At 52.7% G+C, this 22,526-nt stretch overlaps 2 protein-coding genes across 4 annotated transcripts in view; both read right to left on the reverse strand.

Annotated features, from left to right (window-relative positions):
- Nucleotides 1–20,720, reverse strand: part of MYH11 (myosin heavy chain 11) — a 33,203-nt gene extending 12,483 nt beyond the window's left edge. Inside the window, exons 1-18 of one of the 2 annotated variants that reach the window (XM_058157130.1) lie at nt 20,331–20,720; nt 18,192–18,365; nt 14,742–15,103; nt 12,155–12,311; nt 9,135–9,162; nt 6,843–6,945; nt 6,223–6,243; nt 3,791–3,883; nt 3,277–3,340; nt 3,060–3,158; nt 2,504–2,647; nt 2,106–2,215; nt 1,954–2,055; nt 1,706–1,858; nt 1,448–1,621; nt 776–949; nt 512–626; nt 89–282 (exon numbers count right to left, since the gene is read on the reverse strand). In XM_058157130.1, the coding sequence (XP_058013113.1) occupies nt 89–282; nt 512–626; nt 776–949; nt 1,448–1,621; nt 1,706–1,858; nt 1,954–2,055; nt 2,106–2,215; nt 2,504–2,647; nt 3,060–3,158; nt 3,277–3,340; nt 3,791–3,883; nt 6,223–6,243; nt 6,843–6,945; nt 9,135–9,162; nt 12,155–12,311; nt 14,742–15,086 (2,076 nt within the window). In that variant the 5' untranslated portion in view covers nt 15,087–15,103; nt 18,192–18,365; nt 20,331–20,720. Of the gene's footprint in view, nt 1–88; nt 283–511; nt 627–775; nt 950–1,447; nt 1,622–1,705; nt 1,859–1,953; nt 2,056–2,105; nt 2,216–2,503; nt 2,648–3,059; nt 3,159–3,276; nt 3,341–3,790; nt 3,884–6,222; nt 6,244–6,842; nt 6,946–9,134; nt 9,163–12,154; nt 12,312–14,741; nt 15,104–18,191; nt 18,366–20,330 lie in introns of those variants that run through there. The other variant, XM_058157129.1, reaches the window with a different exon arrangement.
- A 139-nt stretch (nt 20,721–20,859) lies between these two features.
- CEP20 (centrosomal protein 20) lies at nt 20,860–22,518 on the reverse strand. Of its 2 annotated transcripts, none has more exons than XM_058157143.1 (5): nt 22,385–22,518; nt 22,025–22,222; nt 21,728–21,812; nt 21,223–21,359; nt 20,860–20,955 (listed from the first exon to the last, which is right to left on the reverse strand). In XM_058157143.1, exons 1-4 carry the CDS (start codon nt 22,410–22,412, stop codon nt 21,236–21,238), a joined length of 435 nt encoding a protein of 144 aa, XP_058013126.1. In that variant the 5' UTR covers nt 22,413–22,518; the 3' UTR covers nt 20,860–20,955; nt 21,223–21,235. The 2 variants fall into 2 exon arrangements, with proteins under 2 accessions (XP_058013126.1, XP_058013127.1); XM_058157144.1 differs by having other exon boundaries at nt 21,198–21,359.
- Nucleotides 22,519–22,526: the final 8 nt, after the last annotated feature.

Here is a 22,526-nt window from a genome sequence, read left to right on the forward strand (position 1 = left end):
TCGAGTCCAGCACGGCTGGGGTGTCTGACATATAGGTAGGGAAGGGCTGCCCAGCATCGCCAGGTGGAAGCCCCGCTGGGGCACTGACCCTTTTCTCATGGTTTGGGATGATGCAGCGGACAAAGTTCGGGTTGGTGTTCCTTAAGGTGGTCATGAGCTTCGTTAGCTGCTCCTTGTACAGCTGCCCCACCGTCCGGAACATGCCCTTCTTGGTCTTGGAAGCGCTGGGTAGGGAGCTCTCGGTCATCTTGGCCATCTGGTCCAGGCCCACAATGCGGTCCACTGCCAGACAAGGGAGGCTGGAAGGTCAAGCTGGGGACTTCTTCACCCAGTGAGGTTCAACAACGGGGCTTCTCCCACACAATGCCAGGGAGACCCAGTTTTTAGGGGGCCCCAAGCAGCTTTAAGAACCTTCAATCATGCCCAGTTGGTAGCTTAATAAAACCTGGACTACAGCTCCCCTCGTTCCCACCCAGCCAAGATTATGTGGCACACACATGTTATTCCCTACCCTCTTTCCAGAGATCTGCCACAAACTTCTCAGACGACTGATTTAGCAAGGCCGTCACATTGTCATTCAGAGGGTCCATGTTTTTGGTCAGCCAGGCACTGGCGTTGTAGGAAACCTTGAGGAAAAACAAAAGAACCGCAGGGGTCACAACGGTGGCCAGAAAGGCCACCTGGGAGTAGCTGACATGGGTGGAGAGGCAGGCAAGGCTTCCCTAAGAGAACGTTCTCTGGGCACCAGGAAGGGAAACCTCAGCCTGTTTGGTACCTTTCCAGCGTAGTGGACGATGCAGAACTCGGTTTTGTCCTTTAGCTGCTTCTGCTTCAGGAACTTGGGGTGGTTGCCTTGCTCGGTACACAACTTCTCCACGAAGGAGGTGTCGGTAGCTTTTGGAAACCAGCATTCCTCATCCAGCAAGGCCAAGACGCCTGGAGGGTTATTCTGGAACAGCAAGGTGGGGGGGGGCCATGAGGCTGCTGGTGGAAGAGTAGCTGTGATACCATCTCAAACTCTGGGGACTTGTGGTGGAGCAGCCTTTGCCCAACTCCTTGCCAGAGAGAGGAGCCAACCCTCCATCCTGTTGCTTTACTCAACAGAACTCTTTTTAGGAGGAGAGGCCCGAGTGGAGACGGGACTACTCGGAGGACAACATTGATTTAAATAGTTAATGTAGTCAACCCCTTCTATCCCCTTCTGTCTGAAATGAAGGTCACCAGCATTTTATCTGAGATCATCTGGGAAATAACAGACTAACAGTTGAAAGGGAACCTTGGAGGTCTTCTAGTCCAACCCCTTGGTCAGCCAGGAAACCCTAACTCTCAAATCCAGCACTGCCACAAAGCTCCATTTTTCCTGCCCACTTTCCCGTATTCTTGAAGGTGAGAGCTGGAGGGCGGCTCTCTTTGCTCCTCAGCATCAATGGCGGCCCAGCCTCCTCACCGGCCTTTCGATCAGCTCAATGCAAGGCTGCAGGTCCAGCCCAAAGTCAATAAAATTCCACTCGATGCCTTCGCGCTGGTATTCTTCCTGTTCCAGGATGAACATGGTGTGGTTGAAGAGCTGCTGGAGCTTCTCGTTGGTATAGTTGATGCAAAGCTGCTCAAAAGAATTGATCTGGGGAGACAGTTGGGAACATGTCACGCCTCCCGGCCGGAAAGGGCTTGGCCAGAAACACCCTGGAACTGCCCCGGGCCCTACCTCGAAAATTTCAAAGCCGGCAATGTCCAGGATGCCCAAGAAGGAGGCGCCTTGCCTTTTGGTTTTGTCAAGGGCTTTGTTCACCCGGGTCAGGATCCAACGGAAGAGGCGTTCGTATGTTGCTTTGGCCAAGGCCTCTATTGCGAAATCAGCCTAAGGAGGCAAGGGGAGCCGGGCTGAGCTTCTCGGGGATCCAGACCAGCGAAGCATCAAGACTCAAGGCCAGAAAGCTGAGCTGGCCTCCTCACCTGTTCCTTGGTCTGTGCCTTCTGAACAACGTCTCGTCCGACCTTGAATAAAAAAAAAAAAAAAAGAAACCCCATCGTGAAGACCATCCATGGCTGACCGGGCTGCTCTGGCAACCTCAACTCACCCCGAGGAGGCAAAAGTCTTCCACCACTGCTTGGCACCTACCTGTGTTGTCCGGCATGGATGCCTGATCGGTGTTTCTCTCCTTCTTGAAGACAATATTGCCAAGCTGGAGAACTGATGAGACGACTTTCAGCATTGCTGTGAGGTTAGGAAGGAGAGAGATTCAAAGGACGTCTCTGGGTAGGTGGGTGGATTCTCCTTCTCTATCACAGAGGCTTTCTTCCCCATAACTATCCCACCGGAAGCTTTACTGAGTTCAGAGAGGGTTAGGATCAGGTTGAGAACACACTGCACAGGTTCCCCATGTGCCAAGATTCAGAAATGTGAGGAAAACCCTGCAGCAGCCTCACTGCAAAGCCCTGGAACCCAAGGGAGGTGGTTGTATTCTAAATACCCAGAGCCAGAGGTCCTCTTGGCTTCTCTTACCGATTTGCTCTTCCTCTGTGAATCCCATAATAGTCATAGCTTCCAGGGTCTCCTCGAACATTTCGTTGTCCTGCTGAGAAGGAATGGGCACGTAGCCGTTGGAGAGGAACGTGTAGTTGTTGAACCCTTCCAGCAGAAGGTCCACTGCAAGGCAGACAGAACCTCAGTGAGGCCAAGAGCCCCAGCTCTGGATTCCAACCCCTGGGGCCTCTTGGCCACATCGCTTACTCCCCAACTGTCCCCCGCCCTGGCCAGCCTGGCCCTGAAAGGTCTGCTTGGGCAACCCCACTCCTAACCAAGGGGATGAAGGGGAAGTCCCCCTCCCCCCTCCCTCCATGGAGTCTCCTTCAGTGGGGAGCCCAGGTGGAGAGCAGAGCTTCTGGCTTTGGGCGCAAGGCTTCCTGCCCCAAAGGGGCCTCTGGCCCTTTTTGAGAGCCGAAATGTCCTCTTGGCTTCAGTGCCAACACCCTTTGAGAGAAAGGGAGAAACTGAGCTGCTCTGAAGTACCCCTCACTCTCAGGCACCCTCCCTAAAATCAGCCGAGGAGGCGACTTACTCTTCATTTGTTCATTGGCCCCAGCAAGTAAATAATAAAAGATGTGGAAGGTCCTTTCCTCTCGGGCCTGCCGAATAGCGCGAGATTTTTCCAGCAAATCTGTCCGTGAAGGTTCAGCAAGCCAATCGTTTTTCAAAATAAATACTAACTTACCTACAGTTAGGTAAAACAAGGCAGTTGCCTGAAGCAAAAACGGGGGGATTATGAAAAAGGATACAGGTTTCAATATTTGCTCCCACGATGTATCCCGTCACGTCAAAGTTGATGCGGATAAATTTGCCCTGTTGGAGAAAGGAGACACCATGGTTGGGTGGGGTGCAGGGGGCTTCAGAGAGTTTTGATGTCCTCCCTCTCCATTTATAATCCTTTCCTTTCCTCTCACCTTTCCCTTTCCTTTCCTTTCTTCCTTTCCTGTCTGTATGTCTCTTTCTCTCTCTCTCTCTCTCTCTCTTTCCTTTCCTTTCCTCTTCTCTCCTCTCCTCTCCTCTCCTCTCCTCTCCCTTTCCTTTCCTTTCCTTTCCTTTCCTTTCCTTTCCTTTCCTTTCCTTTCCTTTCCTTTCCTTTCCTTCCCTTCCCTTCCCTTCCCTTCCCTTCCCTTCCCTTCCCTTTCCTTCTCCTCTTCCTTTCCCTTTCCAGGTCCTATTCTCCATTTGCCAGTTTTCATGTACTTATTTGGTTCAGCCCTCCCCCCACTTCCCTGCCTTTTCCTATTAAAGAAGTTGTAAACTTACGAATCGGGAGGAGTTATCATTCTTCACAGTTTTGGCGTTCCCAAAAGCTTCCAGGATGGGATTGGCCTGGAGAAGTTGCTTTTCCAACTCGCCCTAAAAATGATCCAAGGATTTGGCTGTCAATCCACGGTCGGGCAGAGGAGGGTGTGAATCGAAAAGGGTGGGGGTGTAATTCGAGTTGCCCTCAGAGAAACCATCTCTGTGTGGATCAAATGCACAAAGAGGCGCATTGTTCTTGAGCTGCACTTGCCACAGGGAAGTGCCCACAACTTGGACGCATTTTACCTACACAGATTCCCTGTGGCTGATCTTGGCCTCTGGTTTCGCTCTTTGTAGGACTTGGTCCTTTTTTTGTATTTTTGTTTTGTAAAACTGGTCAAGACGGCTGATTGCTGCATTCTGGATTGTCTTCGACCACAGAGGTAATTGGTCATAACCCATATCTCTTTTTCAGCACATTTATTAGGCCAAAGCAAATCAGAGAATTTTTTTTTGCAATTGCCGCCAAAGCATTTATTTGGCAAGGAAATGATAACAGACATTAGGCAAGGGGGCCAAAGGAGTGGTTGTGCACAACCTTCCTTCTAACGCAGCCCGAAGCAGATTACATGGCGTCTATTAATTCGGTTAAATACTGGCTATAAAAATGCATGGTTTATATTTAAAAATAAGGTGACTTTTGCATGCGGAAAAAGGAACACCCAGGCAGGTACACACCAATGAAGTCACACCTCCAAGCCATGCTAAAGAGCAGCCTGTTTTCCTTAACCTCTCATCACAGTTGAAGCTGGGAGGAGGAGGGGGCTGCCCCACCCCTGTCTCAAAGTAAAGACAGAGGCTGATGGATTTTGATGAAGAAATCGAGGGTCATGAAAAACCTGCTCAGCTTTGGAAGATGCTGTTGGCTTCTACACCCATTTGTCTATGGCAAAGAAGCAGATATCTAAGGACAGCCAGGATCTTTGCTCACCAAGGGTCTCTGCTCCACAATGGGGGGGGGGGCAAGGGGCAGGGGGGCAGAAGCCTCCATTTTATATGAAAGTCTCTTCCTTCCTGATACCCCAGGCTCTAGAAAGGAAAAGGTTCCTGAAATAAGGGGCGTGCATAAGAGCACAAGCATGCCTACCGTTCCTGTCCTATTGTTTCCTTTCGTTATAGCCAATTAATATAGTTATTACATACTCATGCTTATATATATGCTTATATATTGTATAGTTATTTCATGTTTATGCTTATATATACTGTATGACAAAATAAATAAATAAAAAATATAAATAAATAAATAAATAAAATTGGGCAGGGCCTTCTTGGCTCCTCTTCGAAAGAAGACAGAATTGGCAGGGATGGTTCTTCGGCTGGGCCCGTCCTGCCACTTAGCTCCGCTCCCCATTCCAGCTTCTCCCCACCAGTATCCCCCTCCATATCCCCACAATTGCCAGAGGCTCCAACCTCTCCCTAGCAGAAAGGCCGGCAGGCTCAGCCAGTTGCACTGCATGCAGAAGAGACAGGAACACCCCCTTCCCCACCCCCACCCCAAGGGCAGAATGGCAGGCAAGGGAGGGGGAAGAGGCAGGCGGCAAGCCAAGAAGAACGGATCAGTCACTCTACTGGCACACAGTGATCGTCTGGGTAGTCAGACCAGTTTCCATAAGCCCCCCAACCAGAGGTGAAATATAAAATTTGTTACTACTGGTTCTGTGGGCGTGGCTTAGTGGTGGTGGTGGGTAATGTGACTGGGTGGGCATGGCCAATTTTCTTTTTTTTTACTTTTAAAAGTAATTTTTTCTACAACCTCTTCCGCCGAAGAGGCTGTAGAAAAAATGTTTCTAAAGGGTTCTGACAATCCCAGCTGAGCCGCGCGATCATCAGAGGCTTTTTTTTTTTTTACTTTTAAAAGCATTTTTTTGGCCAAAGAAAAAATGCTTTTAAAAGTAAAAAAAACAACCTCTGATGATCACGTAGCTCAGCTGGGCATGTGGGGGGGACAGGGATTTTTGCTACCGGTTCTCCGAACCACCCGCTGCCATTGCTACCAGATCGAGCAATCTGGTCCAAACTGGGAGCATTTCATCCCTGCCCCCAACCCACACATCCCTCTCTGAGGCTGCCCTTCCCACCCCCCACCCTCAAGGCCGGTCCAAAAACGAAGCATTCCATTGTGCAAACCAGAGGATGCTCTTCCGCAAAGAGTCCGGGCACTGGAGAGGCCACGATCCTGTTTGCCTGGGAGCAGCCAGAGGAAGGACTGGCTTGCTCTCAAGAAACAGCATGCATGGGCGAGATCCAGGTGGACAACCAGATGGGTTAGCCGTGGGGCGCTCTGGGTGGGGCACCTCCAGGCCCCCCGAGACCCTCTTTGGGGAGGGAGTGCAACAACACCATGCAGATCTACAGGCTGTGCCTTGACACACACGCTGAATCAGATTACTCACGTAAGCAAAACTCGGCCCTTGCTGCAGTCAAACAACACGGCATAAAAGAAGCGTCAGTCTCAGCCTCCCAGATGGCGTCTTTTTACAAAGCGTTTCCGCCACTATTCACCTTAGGCACCTCTGTCTCCAGCTGTTCAAGGCATCTCCACAAGGAACATTGCAACCAGAGGACCCACGGGGGGGGGGATAGATCTGACCCACCCTGGGGGGGGGCTCTTCCACCTCTGGACTCTGTGCTCCCTCCCAAAATGCCACCTCTCAGCATGGCAATGGGCACCTCAATGCCTGTCTTTGATTAAGAAGGCACCGTCCGACATGCCTTGCCCCACTGGCAGCCTCCAGAAGTCATGGACTACAACTCCCATCATGCCTGCCTGTGGATGGGCCAATTTGGTCTCAATCACCCAGAGGGTGTCAGGTTGGGGAAGCCAGTGGTGTTATCTACGAGTCAGAAAAAAGTTCTTTCCCCCCCCCCAAGTTGTCACCTTCTCCCTGCTGTTGCTGAAACTTGGTCTGAAAAGGTCCCCCCTGGTCTCCCCAGAGAAAGAAGCCCCCCCCCTCGCCCATTGCTGCCCACTAGACTGAACGGGGTGGAGGGGGTGGTGTTAGGGGCTGCTCACCGTGATGCTGGTGTCTTTTTTACCCTTATGGGAGGAGGCAACCACGGCCAAATACTGAATCACTTTCTTGGTGTTTTCTGTCTTGCCTGCACCCGATTCTCCCCTGGGGGAAGGAGGAGGAAAAAGACTGTTAGCTCCCCCTGCCCTTCAGGAAGTAATGGAGGCCCCTGCAGAGCCAATGCCCGAAAGCTGCGGAAGGGATGGAAGGAGCGAAGAGCAAGGGAGCTTCAGGGGCCCTTTGGCTGCAGCTGAAGGCAGTTCCTTTAAGCTCTTCCAGCCATTTAGGAATCTCCGTGTGAGCATCTGATCTCCCGCTGAAGCCACTGCAGACTCTGTGGCCTTGCATCACATGCTCCCTGCTGGCACACTCAGGTTACCCCCTACACATGTTCCCTCCTCGCCTCTTCGGGGAGCTTTGCCCAGCCCTCCCTGGAGGAGCTGATGGGCACTTTTGGGTGGTTGGCAGCCTGACAGCCTCTGCCCGGTAAGGAGGATCCCCTGCATGGAGCTGCCACCCCAGGTGCCCTTCCCAGCCCCTCCTTATGCTCCGTGTAGACTAGAATGGTGGTGGAAGGACTGAAGCTGGAGAGCTCAGGCCTGGTCTGGCTGCCCACATATGTCAGAATGCCCAGCACTCTGGGCAGTAATAGAGAGGCTGCCAGAGAGGCTCACCTCTCTCCTTCTCGTCCTTCCGTGGCATCGTTCTAGAGCCATTTTGAATCTGGAGTGCATCAGTCTCAGGAGATGCTTTGCGATCTTTTTGGTGGCAACTTATGATTTGGCAACGAAAACATCCAGTCAAGGAAGCCCAAGAGTGGCTCAGATCAAGGAAGGATCTGGCTTGATCTGAGGGCTAGAGGAGCTCCTGGGTGGAGGATCCAGCCCCCTGCTAAAGGGGGGAGGGACCGCCAGGAGAGGCTTGGCTGTGGAGCTGAGGCCTCCCACCCACGCCCCGCCGTCTTGCTGATTCTTCTTCCTAATTTGGAGGTGCCTTTTCTCCCCCATGATGGATGGGGGTGAAAAGGACAGGCCTGGGAGGAGGTGAGCCTTAAAAGGCCAGGCAGCTGCTTCCTGCGGGACTCCTTGTTCTTCAAGATGACCCCCTCTGATCAACCCGGGGTGGCCAAAGATGCTCAGGCCATGGAGGAGGAGATTTTGAGTAGCACTGCTCTGCTCAAGGTTCCCGGGTGTTGCAGATCAGCTTGTGGGTGGGGAGGGGAATTTACGACCCCTGCCCCTTGTCCCCCAGGCCAGCTGTCTTGGCGCATCTTGAGCTTTGCAGGAAGCTTGCAGGACCCCTCTGGCCAGAAGGAGTCCATCTCTTTGCCATTCGGCACTCTGGTCCTGAGGCTGGGTTGATGAGCTCTCGGTCTGGGCCAGCCAGTCTTTCTCGGCCCCTTCAAAGGATGGGGTGAGCTTCCCTTCCCTGCCAAGGCTGGAGGACAGACAGGGCTCTGGGTGGAGCCTGCGGAGGCTCCTCTGGCTGCAGGAGGCCCATGCTCGGCTAGGCTTCCCTGCTCAGAAGCCCCAAAGGCGACCATGTATTGATGAAAATTAAGTGTTCTGGGAAGAATTCCAGAATAAACAGGCCACTGGGAGGCCACTGATGGAGAAAGCATTTCCCCAAATCCCCCCCCCCACACACACACACTGTTGGGAAAAGAAGAGTTGGGCTTTCATACCACCCCCTGCTTTCTGCCCATCCCTCCTTATGCTGCATTTCTTTTCCCCAAAGGCAGGAACAAGCCACCATCTTTCCAAGCATGCCTCTCCTGGATGTGCTGGACTACAACCCCCTTCACTCCCTGTCACTACAGTTTCCTGGGAGCTTCCTTCATCACCACCACCTGGGCAGGGTCTCTGCCCCTTTCCAGCTGTTAGCTTAGCACAGCACAGATGTTGCCCAAGCCAAGGGGCTGCTTCTCCTAAGGCCTTTCACTCTAGGGAAGGGAGTGGAAGGGGAGAGCAGGGTGGGGCTGGGCTGGGACGGGCCCTGCGAGAGATGGTCGCCTTGGTCTGGTGGCATTGCCATGAGGAAGCCACCTGGAAAGTGCCCAGATGTTCTCCATAGCAGGAGGGCTGCTATGATGGGATCTAAAGCAGATCTAAAGCTATCTTGGGCTCTCCCCACCCCCCGCACACCCTCCATCCCCCCTGCCAGCTGAGCACCCTCCAACTCATCAGGAGGATGCCTAGGATGTGCTTAGTAGTCCTTAAAAGGCCACCAAAAATGGAGCTGCGAGGGAGCTTGAACTGACAAGGGAGCATGCCAACTCTTCTGGCTCTACTTACGTGCAAAGGATGGATTGATCCTCTCGATCTGTGGACAGAAAAGAGAGTGGTGAGATCCCGGCCCCCCAAAGGACCCCTTTCGGGGAGAGGTCCAGAGGCCTCTGGAGCTGGGCTACCAAGTAGAGTCATCCTGGTCTTCTGCCACCAGGTGCCTGCTCCTTTTTGAAACTGGGAGAGCTGGGGATGAACTGGGAGGACTCTTCCCATCTGGCACAGGCAAACCAGGCTGGCGCCCCTTGGCCGTGACACATCACCGCTGCATTTATTTTTATCCCGTTTTCCGATGGGGAGGCCAATCTCCTCCACAGGGAAAGAACTAAGGAAATGGGATTAGAGACACAAACAGTTCTATTCATGCATGACATCCAGACAAAGAGTCCCCAGCTGTCCGCTTTGGGCCACTGAGGTGGATTTCAGGCAGAGCTTCAGGGTCTCCAAATTCCACAGGGGAAAAGCCAGAGAAGCCAAAGGCGGAATTGGAGTAAAGGTGGAATTGGAGGCAGCTGGCAAAGGCTTTGAGGGAAGTAGCAGAGCAGGGCAGCCCCTCAGAGCAGGAAGGCGTGGTGTGGTGGTGGAAAGTGTCTACCTACACCCTAGCCTCAGCTGTCTCCCTGGAGCGCCAATGCACCTGAGGGGTGACGAAAGGCAGCCAAAGGCCAGAAAGGCCGAGACTTCCAACTGACCCACCCCCAGGAAAGAAGCACACAGCTGGTGCAGGCGAGGGAGGCACTTTGGCAATTCCAGGTTTTCACGTGCAAACCTTAGAGGAATTAGCATTTTTGCTGCACCAATCTTCCTTAAATCCATCCCAATGGCAAGCCACAGAAAGGACTGAGGGCCCCATTTTTAACTTCCAAGGTTGTCAATCAAAGCATATCAGCACATTGCTTACATCCCTGATCAGAGACTATAAGAAACATATTTTTATTTATGGACATTTCGTTTCACTACATGGCTGAAGGCCATGTAGTGGGAAGCAATTGGAGTCTGGGGATTCCTACTTTAGCACTCCCACCCTCCTGGACCCCCTGCAACAAGAGGCTGAACGCTGTGCCTGTGGAACTGAGACTCCCCACCAGCACTTCTTCCCCTGGGAGAAAGGGGCCCCTCCCTGACAGCCTCAGCCTGCTCCCAACCCAGAGAGCAGCTTGTTCGGCTTCAGCACTGCTGGACTTGTGGGCTTCCTGCAAAGAGCAGTTTGGCCATAAAAGGAGAAAGAAGAGTGAGAAGCCGGGATGGAGCCTCAGAAGCTGGCAGCAGCTTCCTTGGCTCGGGTGCCAGGCTAGCGGCCCCAAGGGCTCCCATGTTCCCAGGTGTGTCCAGAGGGGAGCCGAGGAAGAGATCTGCAGAAAGGCTGCAGAGGCTCCTGGATCCTCCCTATGGCTTAGTCGGCTTCCTCAAGAGCTCTCTTAGCCTGCCAGAGGCTGACATAAACCACCAGCTCTCCAGACCGCATTCTTCTTCCTTGCTCTCTCTCCATGTTATTTCCAAAGATAAACATTTAATCAATGCAGTTGATTTATAGCAGCAGCTGGAAGCCCATAAGTGAAGTTGGAGAACCCACAAATGCAGCAGGAATCAAACAGTATTATTTGCTAGTAAATCAGCAGGAAGATGCTTTCTGGACATGCTTGAGTGAAGCAAGCATTCACTTGTAAACTATCTTAAGTTATAGTTAGCTCTTCTGTCCTTTTGGCATCTGTGCAGGCAACAAGGCAGGGAGGAAGTTCTAACCGAAGACACTTTGGCTCTGATGGCGGTGCTGTAAACAGACCAAGATTAACCTGCAGCAGATTCTCACAAGCACCGACAGGACAGCGGTGCCTGGTAGGAACCCTCCAGGTGTCTCCTTTGCTCCCTCCCCACACCACCACCAGCCCCCGAACCCCAGCAGAGCCTCCAGGGGCAGAGGCTTCTTCACGTGCTCCCCCTCTAAGGGGAGGTCTGGCAGCAACAGCTCTCTGGATACTACCCAGACGAGCAGGTCAGACTTTGGGCAAAACCATCGACGGAGACGCAAAAGAAGGACCAAGTAATTCAGAGCATTTGGACCTTCTAGGACAGCCCATCATAAAACTCAGAGTCTCAACAAACACCACCTTGGTTCTTTTACGCATTAGAAATACTCGGTGATCTATAGAAGACCCCCTTAGCTTCTCCCACGGAAGCTTCCCCTGCAGACCTGGGCTGTTCTCCTCCCGCTGCCCTGGCAGCCTCAACTCAATAGATTTAAATACTAGATTACTCCATGGATCTGTTCACATGAGCCAGCAAAGGTGCTGCCGACACCTCCTGATCTGGGGCTGCCAGGGACGATGCCCAACAGGGAGCTGCGTGGGTTGGAAAGAGTGGCAGGAAAGGGAAACCACAGGCACCAGCTATCGCTTCTGCCCAGGGATAAAAGTCCTCCGGCTCCCGCCTCAGAATGGCTCACCAACTGAGACAACAGAAACCACAAAGCCACTGTGGGATGGCCGCATCCTTTCTGCACCCCAAAGCTGCACGTGAGTCCAACTCCTGTCCAGCCAATCAGAAGCCTTTTTGCAAAGGGGGTGTGTGTGATTTAAGGGTCCACTGCCAGGCACCTGGATGCCCAAGCCCAAACACTGGCGCAAGCATGCCCCCTCGGGCCAGCAGCAGGCTCTCTGATTTGGCCAATTGTTCCAGGAGAAGAAATTCCATCTCCCTGGTGAAGGATGGCATGGCAGATCCCTGGCTGCCAACTGGATGTTGCAGTGGCAGCTTCTTCCTGCCTGCCTGCCCTTTCTTCTCCATGCCCCTATTTGCCAAACTACGCTCTGGGATTCTCTCTGGCCACGTGCCCCGGCATGGGCGGGTGGAAGGAGAGCTTTTCCTTTTTGAGGCACAAGCTGGTGGAAGATGGCAAACACCGATGCCAAAGGACTGGGAGGAATGCTCTGGCGCTCCTGCTCCACGATGGAGGAGCCAACCAGCCAGACGGAGCCCCCGGGTGGCAGAAACAGCCGTCCGATGCCCACCGGAAGGGCGTGCCACCTTACCCTGCAACATGCTCCGGTAGGCGGTGTCGGCAATGGCGTAGATGTGGGGCGGCATCTCATGGCGCTTCTTCCCCTTGTACATGTCCACGATCTTCTCCGAGTAGATGGGCAGCTGCTTGTAAGGGTTGACCACCACGCAGAAAAGCCCTGAATAGGTCTGCAAGGGAAGACCCCTGAGCGGTCAGCCTCTTCACCTGGGACCACCACATCCCTGAAACTGTAGGAGAAGGCCAGTTCTTTGCAGGGACCATGGCAGTTGAGGTGCGGGGAGGGCAGGAAGCAGACAGGTCAAGGGGAGCTCTCCTTCCCAGGGTCTGGACTGCTTCTGAACAGGGAGGCTCCATCACAGCCATGATAGCCATAGCTAGAAATCCCTCCCCATCCTGCTCAGGTTTTGGACACCTTCTCTGCAGCCCTCTCACCTCGGAGCCCTCCTATTCACTGACCTCATAGGAGAAGGAGGGCAATGCCTCGGATTTAAAGTCACTTCTGTATGGGAAGGGAAATTGGGGGGATTCTGGATCAGCCCAGAATGCCTGTAAATGCCCAGCACTTTGCACAATAAAACCCCTTTTGAAGGGTGGGGTCAGTATTCCTCTTCCCCGATGCCCCTGCTCAAGATTTGGGGCCTAGGCAACTGATGCAACATCCATAAGGGTGTTTTCCACTGCCTGTTCCTCACCTCCCCCCCCCCAAAAAAAATCTGTTATTAAAGCTTCCAAGTCTGTAATTGAAGAGATGCACCCAGGCTGCCCTTCAGATCTAGCCAGGCTTTGAGGCAAAATCTGCAGCCTGGGATTTCCTCTTCTTGACCATATTAGGAAATGTCCCAAAGACTTCACACCAAGCAGCGCCCAGTATGGCTCTCAGCCGACCAGGGAAGTCAGGGTTCCGGCTGCTCTGGCAATGGGCTGAGCCAGGGCTTTCCAGGATGGGAATGCCAGCTGGATGGTGGGGGGCTCGCTGGGCATCTGGGGGAACTGATGAGAACTTTCCAGGGGGTCCAGGCAGCCAGAGGCACCCCAAGAGAGATGGGAAAGAGAGCCTCCGTATTCAGGGCCGCGGTGAAGGGGAAGCCTTGAAGATTTGCGCTGGTTGGGGGGCAACTTTTTCCTCTGTGTTTCTCTCAGCATCGCTTTGCCATCTCTTTGCCTCTGCCAATGGCCATCTCTGGATTGAGTCTCTCACTCATGACTACCTTCAGAGACTCTGCCAGGGGACTCCTGGCAGCCTCACCCATCCTCATTATGACTGGGAAGAAACACCCTTCCTCGCAAGGCCTGCCAAAGACCCATAAACGTGGGGAAAGAGCTTTATGATGTCCCACTTGTGGATCCGTGTTTGTGGCTCACAGATTTACAGGGGCATAAACTTTTCCCTCCATGTGCAAATCTCACATACCCCTTCCGGCCTGGAGCGCCTCTCTTCTTCCCAGCCTTCAGCCACAAACCCTCCAGCTCCCCAAAAGGAAAATGGCACTTTCTGTGCTCCCCACCACCACACGAAGATTAGTCTGGGTGTGGAAATTGTTAAAGAAGAGACGGCTGGCTCAGTCGTGTCCCTCTCATCTCCCCCTTGGTGCAAATTCAGGTTGGAAAAGGGACGACCACCAGGGTGGACCATCTCATTTGGCTGGCAGAGGGGGACTGCAGAACAAGCTGCTTCTCTTTCCTAGAAGGTGGACCCTCTAAAAGAAAAGCCCTCAAAACGGACAGAAAAGGGAGCCGTGTGTTCCCAGGAAACCCCTAGGAAAAAGAGGCTGATCCATCCTGCCAAGTGGCTTCCTGCAGAATTTTGTAGAACTAGTTCTTCCAAGCTCATTCTGACAAGCAGTCAGATGGAAAGAGCAGCAGGCATGGAAAAAATGGATTGATTATCTACAAAACAGATATCAGATTAAGAAATATCAGATTGCCTTTGAATAATTAGAAAGTTATTTTATGTAATGGGGAGGGGGTTGGGAGATGAAAAGCTTTGGATGTGGTTATTTGGATTGGAAGGGAAAATTTTATTCTATGTTTGGTTTATGTATAACAATACCTTGTGATTGACCCGGGAAGCCGGGGGGGGGGGGGGAGGGGGGAAGGGTTTTTTTTTGTTTTTTGTTTTTTTTGTGTTGGTTTTTTTTGGGAGGGAGGGGGAAAAAAGGGGGGAAAATGTTTTTGTTTTTTAAAACTCAATAAAAAAAGAAAAAGAAAAGAAAGAGCAGCAGGCTAGGTCATGTGTGTGTGTGTGTGTGTGTGTGTGTGTGTGTGTGTGTGTGTTGTTTTGCTTGGAACCTTCTTCTTGGATTTTTAGTCTTCATCCCTCTTTAACCACCCATCTTCCTTTTCCTTTCCTTACTTGTGCATTATAGCAACCAAAATAAACGAAACCTCTCTCAAGGTTTCCGTCCCTCCCCCCCACACTTCCCCAGCCCGGCTGCCATGGTCGGTTGGCCCCTGGGTGCGTTTCCCCTCCCTTTGACCATGCTGATGGAGGACAGCCATTACCTACCTGGAGGACACGGGCTGAGGAAGGTTGGGCTGGCAATCGGCAACTAACAGCCCAGGGCCAACACCCTGCTTTCTTGGGCTGAGAGACTTACGTAAATGAGGCCTGAGAAGTATCTCTCCCGGAGGTTGTGCAGGACGGAGGCTTCATTGAGGCAGGTGAGCTCAGCCATGTCCTCCACCTTGGAAAACTTGGGCGGGTTCATCTTCTGGATGTCATCCTTGCTGAAGGTCACTTTCTTCCCGTTCTCGGCCAGCTCGGCCAGCACCTCATCCCCCTTCTCCTCCTTGATGCTCGCGGCTTCAAAGCCATGCTTCTCTGAAGGGACCCAGACCAGCTTCTTGGCTGACCAGTCGGCCTGGGCCACTGTGGTGTTGATGATGTTCTTATCCACAAAAAGGAATTTCTCATCATCACCGAGTTGGCTCTTCTGTGCCATTTTGGCTTAAAGGGCACCTGAGGGAGAGAACACTGGTTACCTGAATGCCACTCTATTACCCAGGAAGCCCTGAATTGGCACAATATCTCCCTCTGGATTGGACAAAGGCTGGGAACTCACTCGGGGCCCTTTTGATCCATGCCGGCAGAATAAGATACATCAACACAATGCTGGTACCAAACAGGGCCAAGTGTGGCTCTAATCTAAAGATATTACCTCCACAGGGATGCAGGACTCAGCTAGGCATCACCTATGACCACATTTTAAGCAAAGCCTGGGATAAAAAGGGGGAGGGGGGCGCATTTGGCAGAGAGATCAGGATGATGCTTTGATGAACAGGACAGTTGCAAGAATTGCTGCTGGTTGGAAGAGACAACCCTCCCCCCAACTTGGCTAGGAGAGAGGGGCCTTCCAAGCAGACCCATCACTTAGAAAAGCATCACTATATTTGGGGTTTTGTTTTAATTCTTACATCAAGCTATATTAAAGTCCACACTTTTTGCAGTGAAAAATAACTTCAAGACAACTTTTTGCAATGAAGTCCAGCTCCTTGATATTGTTTTATGCATCAAATAATGATCAAAATCAAGAGAAAATTAATTAATTCTTGGCAAAGCAGGAAGAAAACAGGCCTCCTTCTACCAACTCCCAGCATCAGGAATCAAAGGTCTGCTGCCTTGGAAGTCCCACTGTCAGCTTCTCAGCCAAGCAGGCCTGTGAGCAGCTCCATGGCCTGTTCGCTGGTGGCAACTCAAACTTTTCTCCATAAAAACAGCTGGGAAATTGTTGCAGATTTCATGGAGGGTCTCTTTCCCCTGTGTTACTGACGGATTAGGACTGGAAACTTTTATCACTTGTTTGGCAAGACTGGCTGGCCTTTGGTCAAGATATTTTATGACATAATCACAAGTCAGCCAAGTCCATGGAGAAAGCCCTGCATCGACGGTCAGTAGAACTGCAAATGTGGCCATCTCGGGGTCGCTTCCTCTTTTGCTCAGTTGGTTAAGTATTTGCCTCACTAAGGTTGTTTTGATGGCATCTCTTTGGGCTACGTTGTTCTTTATTGCTGTGTTTGGAATTCGCATTTCTTAGCTGCCTTGGAGGTCCTGCACTGCAGAGTGGAAGGCAGGATCTAAACATTTGCAGACAATATAAATATTGTCAGCTGCATCTGCCGATGGGCTGCTAAGTTCAGAAGACAGGAATTAATCACACACGATGAAGACGGAGAAATTTGGGGCTTTCTGCTCCATTTCCTAATCCTTGCCCTTTTCAGCCAGAGTGCAAATTTTTGAAAAGTTCCCAGAATCTTTAAGGGGCAGAAAGAAACGTTCCAAGCCCTTTTGATTCACCTCTTACCCTCTTCTCATTTGTGTCTTTTAAAATCCTTAGCCTCCTCTCATTTACGGAATAAAGGGGCATTTTGGGGAGAAACCAGAAGAGCTCCCTTGACCTCACGGAGAGCTTCAAAGGGATCCAAGCCCCCAAAGGCAGAGAGGCCATTTGCAAAGCTCTCTGCTTGCACAAATGCAGGCAGGCTACCATATATGGCCACGTTCTTCTCATTATGAGCAGATCCAGCCAAAAAAGAAGAAGGGAGACGGGAAAAAAATACCCTAATGATAACAAGTTCAAAACAAATACCTTTTAGGGCATAACGGAATCCCTTCCAAAGACAATAATTGAAAGAAGTTGCCATTTAGATCCAATGGCTCTGCTAGGAAGGCCAGATCCACCACGATCCCCACAGAGGAGAGAGGCCAGCAGGAGCTGTCCACACCTGCCACCTCGGGGCTGAAAGCTGCCTGCGGCTTCCAGGGTGGGAATTTAGCAGCCCTGCAAATGAGACCCTCCTACCAAGCCTGCCTTGTGGGGCAGCCCCTGCCCGGCTCCTTCACCTGCACGGAAGGTTCTCTTTGTTTCAGGAGAAAAGGAGGAAGGGATACAGTCAAGGATGGGCTGTCAGAACAAATGATTTAGGTAACTTCTAAATACGGAACATGCAAAGAGGACAGGCTGTGCACGGCTGCTGCTGGTTCTCAATGCTGAGCTCAGCTGACATCCAGGTTTGCTGGTAAGAAGACCCTTACTCTGAGTGGTTTACAGCAGGCGCTGACCCCCTGGCTGAAAAAGGGAGTTTCTGTTGCCCTCTTTACTCACAGCAGTTGGGTCTCCTCTTAAGACATCCTTGGCTTTTTCAAGGAAATAAAAGACCAAGCCCAGTAACTAAGTTATTGAGGCTCCACCAAACTAGCTGCCACAGCTTCTTTTTAAAATCTGGATGTTGCCACAAATGGCCCAACACTCCTCAGACCTGAGAGGCTGAGCAGCCGCCCCAGCTCATCTACCCCAGGGCGGACACTGATGTTGTGAGGGGCACAGCAACCGCAGGGAGACTCGGCCCAGAAAAAGCATTTTAATTGCCAGCGAGTAATCACATTCAGGAATTCATGAAGGCAATTTGAAAAGATGACTTAATTGAGCCTGTTATAGCATATACAAACAGTAAAACATGTTTGAAAGAAATGATCTTGGATCATTTCATCAATGGATTGTTCCTATTTGGGATTGTCTTCAGGGCAAATTTATTCTGGTGCTGAATGCAGTCTCGGTTTCTTAAATTCTGTGCAGGTGGAGTTACTAGCTCTGCTTTGCATTTTGATTTCATTTCTATGCTTCCTGGCAGTAAGATCTGGACTGCAGCAGAGTAGTCCACCTATGGGGATCTCCATCACTGGAGTTACTAAGAAGAGGGTGCGCAACCCACTTCCCAGGACAGTGGAACTGGTACTCCCGCAGCAGGTTGGGCTAGCTGATCCTTGGGGCTCCCTCCGCCTCAGTGGCCCTCTCCCCGTGCCTCAGCCTCCTGGATGCTCAGAGAGCAATCCTGGCAAGGCAATTCCAAGCCCTGCGTCCTGGCCTGAGGTTACTCAGGCAGAAGCAGGAGAAGGACCATCTGGGTCTAGCCATGCTGTCACCGGCTTGTCTGTGCCCTGCGGGGGCATCTACCTCACCGTCTTCCCCAAGAGGTGCAGTTAGTCTGAAGGGGAGCAGCTGTTGTCCAGGGACGGTGCAGGAAGATCCTTGGCTGGCCAGGGTACTTACAGAAGTCCAGGAAGAAAGCCGAAGATGCAGGCGCGTCCGGACGGGTGCTTGCTAGCAGCTGGGCAGACCGAGCCTGATGCGCTGTCCCTTCTATATAGAGGTGACGGGCTCAGGGGAGGGGCCACAGATTCCTCCCCCCAACAGTCTCCAGGGCTCAGATACGAACACTTGTGCCTGGGGGTGAGGGGGAGAGAGAGGGAGAGAGAAAGAGGGCTCCAGTGATGGGTTTGCAGCCAGAGTTCACCCCCAGCTAAAAGGCATTCTCTCCCTCTCCTTTTCTCCCCTAATAACTCATGTCATGGCATTATGGGATGGCTCAGAAATTATCTGCCTTCCCACTGCAACACTATTTCCCAAAATGGAGCTTTCTTTCATCTGGTCCAGAGATATGGGCAGCCGCTTAACCGCTCCTGCTTTCTCATGCACTTCCAGGGCCAGCAAAAGGGAGATGTGTGTGTGTGTGGGGGGGCAGATAAGAGGCAGCACCCCCATTTCTCCCTGGCCATCAGCACGCTCTTATCTGGCCCTGGCTTTGATGCAGAGCTCAAGCCAGAGGCCCCCCTGAGTGGGGGCGGCCGTTCCCAAGGAGGAAGGAGCCGGGTGTTGTCCCTGGCCTGTTTATGTAACATTTGGGGACCTTGGGCTGTTTTGGGCTGGCCTGTCTCTGGGGAATGGAAGGGCTCGCTTTTTCCCAGCTCGTGCCCGGCGGTTCCTGCAGAAACCTTGCCTGGTGCTCCCTTCCTGAGAACCTCTGCAAATCTCCCCAGTGCCTCCCTGCCCTTAAATGGCAAAAAGCAGCTGTTAAAAGCCCGGGGCACTGGGAAGAAGGGGCGGAGTGGGTCCCCTCGGCCCAGCAGGGACGGAGGCAAGAGGTCCTGCAGGAGGAGGTTGAGCCCCCTAATACCTCTGGTCCTTCCCTCCCTCCCTCCGCAGCTCCAGCCCCACATGCTGGCTGGCCCAGGGTCTTCAGACATCCCAAATAGGGAATGCCAGGATCCTCCAGCAATTCCCCTCCACATTCCAGATGCAAACATGTCTCTGCAGATGTGCAGAACAGCAGCAGCCTAAATATGGAGCCCAAGGCAGGCAGGGAGGGCCAAGCTGGTGGCCGCTCACAGGCCCACCTTCCCAAGCAGGAAAGGAGGGGGAACCTGGCTGACCCACTTGCTGCCCTGGGGTCAGGAGTTCCCTTGCCTGCCAAGCCTGGCCTGATGCTCTCCAGCTGTGCAACTGGGCTCTGCCAGGGGAGCAGGCACTCAGCATTTGGAGGTTATTGGACTGTTTGCCCAGGGGCCCCCTACCCACCCTTTGCCAGGAAAAGGGGCACAGAACTCATAGGGATTATCCTAGAGGTCCAGATACCCCTTTCTTAGCCCTTTTGAAGCTGCAGCCCCACCGTGGGTGAACCTGGTTTCTCTTTACTTGTGCCTCACAAGCCAAGCCAGATGTTGTCAGGCAGCAGGCCCCATTGGGCAGAGTTCAGGCCCTATAGTATCCAGCAATTCAAGTTTGGCAGTGATGGACAAGCAACTTCTCTTTATCAGCCAAACTCCCAGAAGGGCCCTGCCGGGAAAGCCGAGGGATGCATAGGCGGATGGGCAGCAGCCACCGCTTCACACGGGTGCCTCTTTGAGCATCTGTGGGCTATCATCACTTGCCTTCCAGAAGATGGGCAGCCAAGCCTGCTGAAAGAGCTGTGAACTTGTTTTATAAATATCTGCACTTCTCAATGGCAACAGCTTAAAAAGGAGTGGAAACCCTTTCCTGGCCTTTACCCGGCTGGCTGTCAAGCAAGAATCCCACGCAAGGGATGATTTATGGGCAGGAGAGGACTGAGCTGGAACGGGGAAGGAAGGGCTGCTTCAGGACACCTTGCAGAAGTTAAGCGGGATGCTTGGGGGACAGAAACCACCGGGAACTGCAGTGGGGAGAACATCCTCATCTTGAAGGGAAATATACTAAGGAAAGCAACATGCATTACAGGAGTTGACCAGACTCTGATTATGTCAGAAGTAAGCTGGAAACGTGAAGCTATCAAAGGAGAGCAACTCTCCTCCAGCCAGATCACAAGGCCGAGCTGCCCTGCCCTGTCCTGTGGGAGGGAGAGGGGGACAGCCCTTGACAGGCAGTGACCACTACCTCATGGCCAGAAAGGAAAAGCCAGCTGCTGGGGGTGGTTGTGGCTGCCCAGGCTCCGTTCACCATGCTGCAGAGTTGAAGCGAGTCCCTCTGGGGCTCCCCTTTCAAGAGACCTCTCTCTGTTCATGCTCCTTGCATTGTGAGGGTGCCAGATCTGGTAGTTGAGTTGCAACAGATGAACGCCTGGGAAATCAATCTGGCCTTGACATGTCACACACTTCTCAAAAGATGCCAAGGGTGACTGAGGGGTTTTCCCCTCCCTTACAAAGCTGATTTATGCCTTCCTCTAAAAAGGGGAACTGGAACAGCCTGTCTGAAGTGTCCTGAAGGTTTGATTATTTTACTGTGCTGTTAAACAACCAGATGACTTAAGTGCCATCAAGCGACAGTCAACTTTTAACCTACTACATAGATCTTCTGTGGGGTGATCGGAAAGAAGCATTGAATGTATAGATGATTGTGGCCCTTCTTCATCAACTGTTTTTATTGGACCAAAGAGATTACCACAATAACAAATGTAAACAGCTGCTACTCATAAAAAATGTGGTTACTTTATTTATGGATGCCTTGTGAACCCCATGTATCTTCAAAAGCCTCACACCATGTTCCAAGTCTGCAACAGTTTCTGAAAGTTAAGATAAAGCTATTAACACATTAGTGTCCAAGCACAGACTGCAATGTGGTGACTCAAAGACAGACAAGAGTTGTTTAAAAGAGCCTTGACAACTTAGCTCTTCTCCCAGGTCTTTGGTGAGGAAGACCTCTGGCTCCATTGTTTATTGATTTCCCTGTAACTTGTGAGCTGCCAAAGTCATTGAGAGTCAGGCAGCATATACGTTTAATAAAGTATTATTAATATATACACACGTCTGTCGGTTCGTGTGTGCTGTACCCATTTAACTGCTTCAATTAGATGGCTTGCCGATAGTCCACTTTGAAGGTGCCACCGAGGGGGCTCTGGGGGACATGGGGGGCCCCTTCTCTTCATTGCCTTGTAACAGCCGAGTTAGAATTCCATACAAAAGTGGCCTGTCAAGAGAAAGAAAAGAATCCCAATACTTAAAGAGGAGACTCTGTGAAAGGGTTGCAGGTGCCCACTTCAGTGGGGTCTGCAGAGAGGGACCCCAGAGGGTAAATAAAGGCACAAGGTAGAGTCACTCAACAATCAAGCTCTCCAAATTCAGCAGGGCTCATTGCACAAGAAGGACTTTGGGATGGAACAGCAACTCACATGGAACTTCATAAATACCAATGTCCAGTTGGAAAAGGGGCTGCTTTTAGAGCCAAGAGTGCAAAAACGGCCACTGCCGCTTGCAAGTGATTTGGGATTTGGACTAGGAGGCAACCAAAGTTTGACCAAGGAAGGAAAACCTCGGGAGAGCAGGTCGCCTTCTTACACGGATCTGCTGCTGGGGTCTTCAACGACGTGCAGCTCCTTGGCGAGGAAATCTCGGTCCAAGGGGATTTCGGGCTGGCCGGACTCTGCAACAGAGGGGTGGCGGCGCTCAGCTCCGAGGACAGCCGGACAGAGATGCGGGGACCTTCTGGCTGGGGGAGGGGGGCTTGTCCGGAGGTTGCCGGGGTTCCCTAGCCAGAGACGTCGGGGGTGGGGGTGTCCTTTCTCGGCAAACACTCCTCCGCCCCTCCTGGAGAGGGCCGGATGGATGATCTCTCGCACCTCCCCACTTCCTCACCGGCCAGGAAGACGGAGGCGCTCGAGTTGTACCGGTGGAACCGCAGGTACTCGCGGATGAGCTCGTTCAACAGGAGGGTCTCGCGGGGGGCGGCGGGGCGCGGCTCGCCCGGGTCGTCCAGCGCGGCGAAGACCTCTGCGCGGACGCGGGCGCGCACCTGCCCCAGCGCCCCGCTCCGAGCCAGCGCCTCCTTCAGGGCTGCGCGGAGACACAGGCACGCCGCCGGTCAACACGGGCAGCCCCGCCCCGCCCCGCCGCCCTCCGCCCGCGCCATCCCCTCCCGGCACCCCCGGAGCGGGGAGAGCTCCGGCCGCCACGCCGCCGGATGGGAGGAGAAGCCGCCGCGCCCGCCGCCGTTACCCGCTTTCAGCTCGGCCACCGTCGCCATCTTGGGAGGGGGCGAAGCCGGAAGCCCGCGAGGGCCGAGAACCCGCCCTTCGCCCCCATTGGCCCGCGGCAGGCCAATCGCAGCGCGGGCTGACTCAGCAGCGACGGGCGGGGG

This window comes from Ahaetulla prasina, chromosome 14, assembly GCF_028640845.1.
Source record: "Ahaetulla prasina isolate Xishuangbanna chromosome 14, ASM2864084v1, whole genome shotgun sequence".
Classification (NCBI taxonomy): Eukaryota; Metazoa; Chordata; class Lepidosauria; order Squamata; family Colubridae; genus Ahaetulla; species Ahaetulla prasina.

Coding starts and splice junctions, on each gene's coding strand:
- CEP20 (XM_058157143.1), bottom strand. CDS start 22,412: ATGGCGACGGTGGCCGAGCTGAAAGCGG. Junction 21,813..22,024: donor CGCCTCCGTCTTCCTGGCCG/GTGAGGAAGTGG, acceptor CCTCTGTTGCAG/AGTCCGGCCAGCCCGAAATC. Junction 21,360..21,727: donor GACCCCAGCAGCAGATCCGT/GTAAGAAGGCGA, acceptor TTCTCTTGACAG/GCCACTTTTGTATGGAATTC.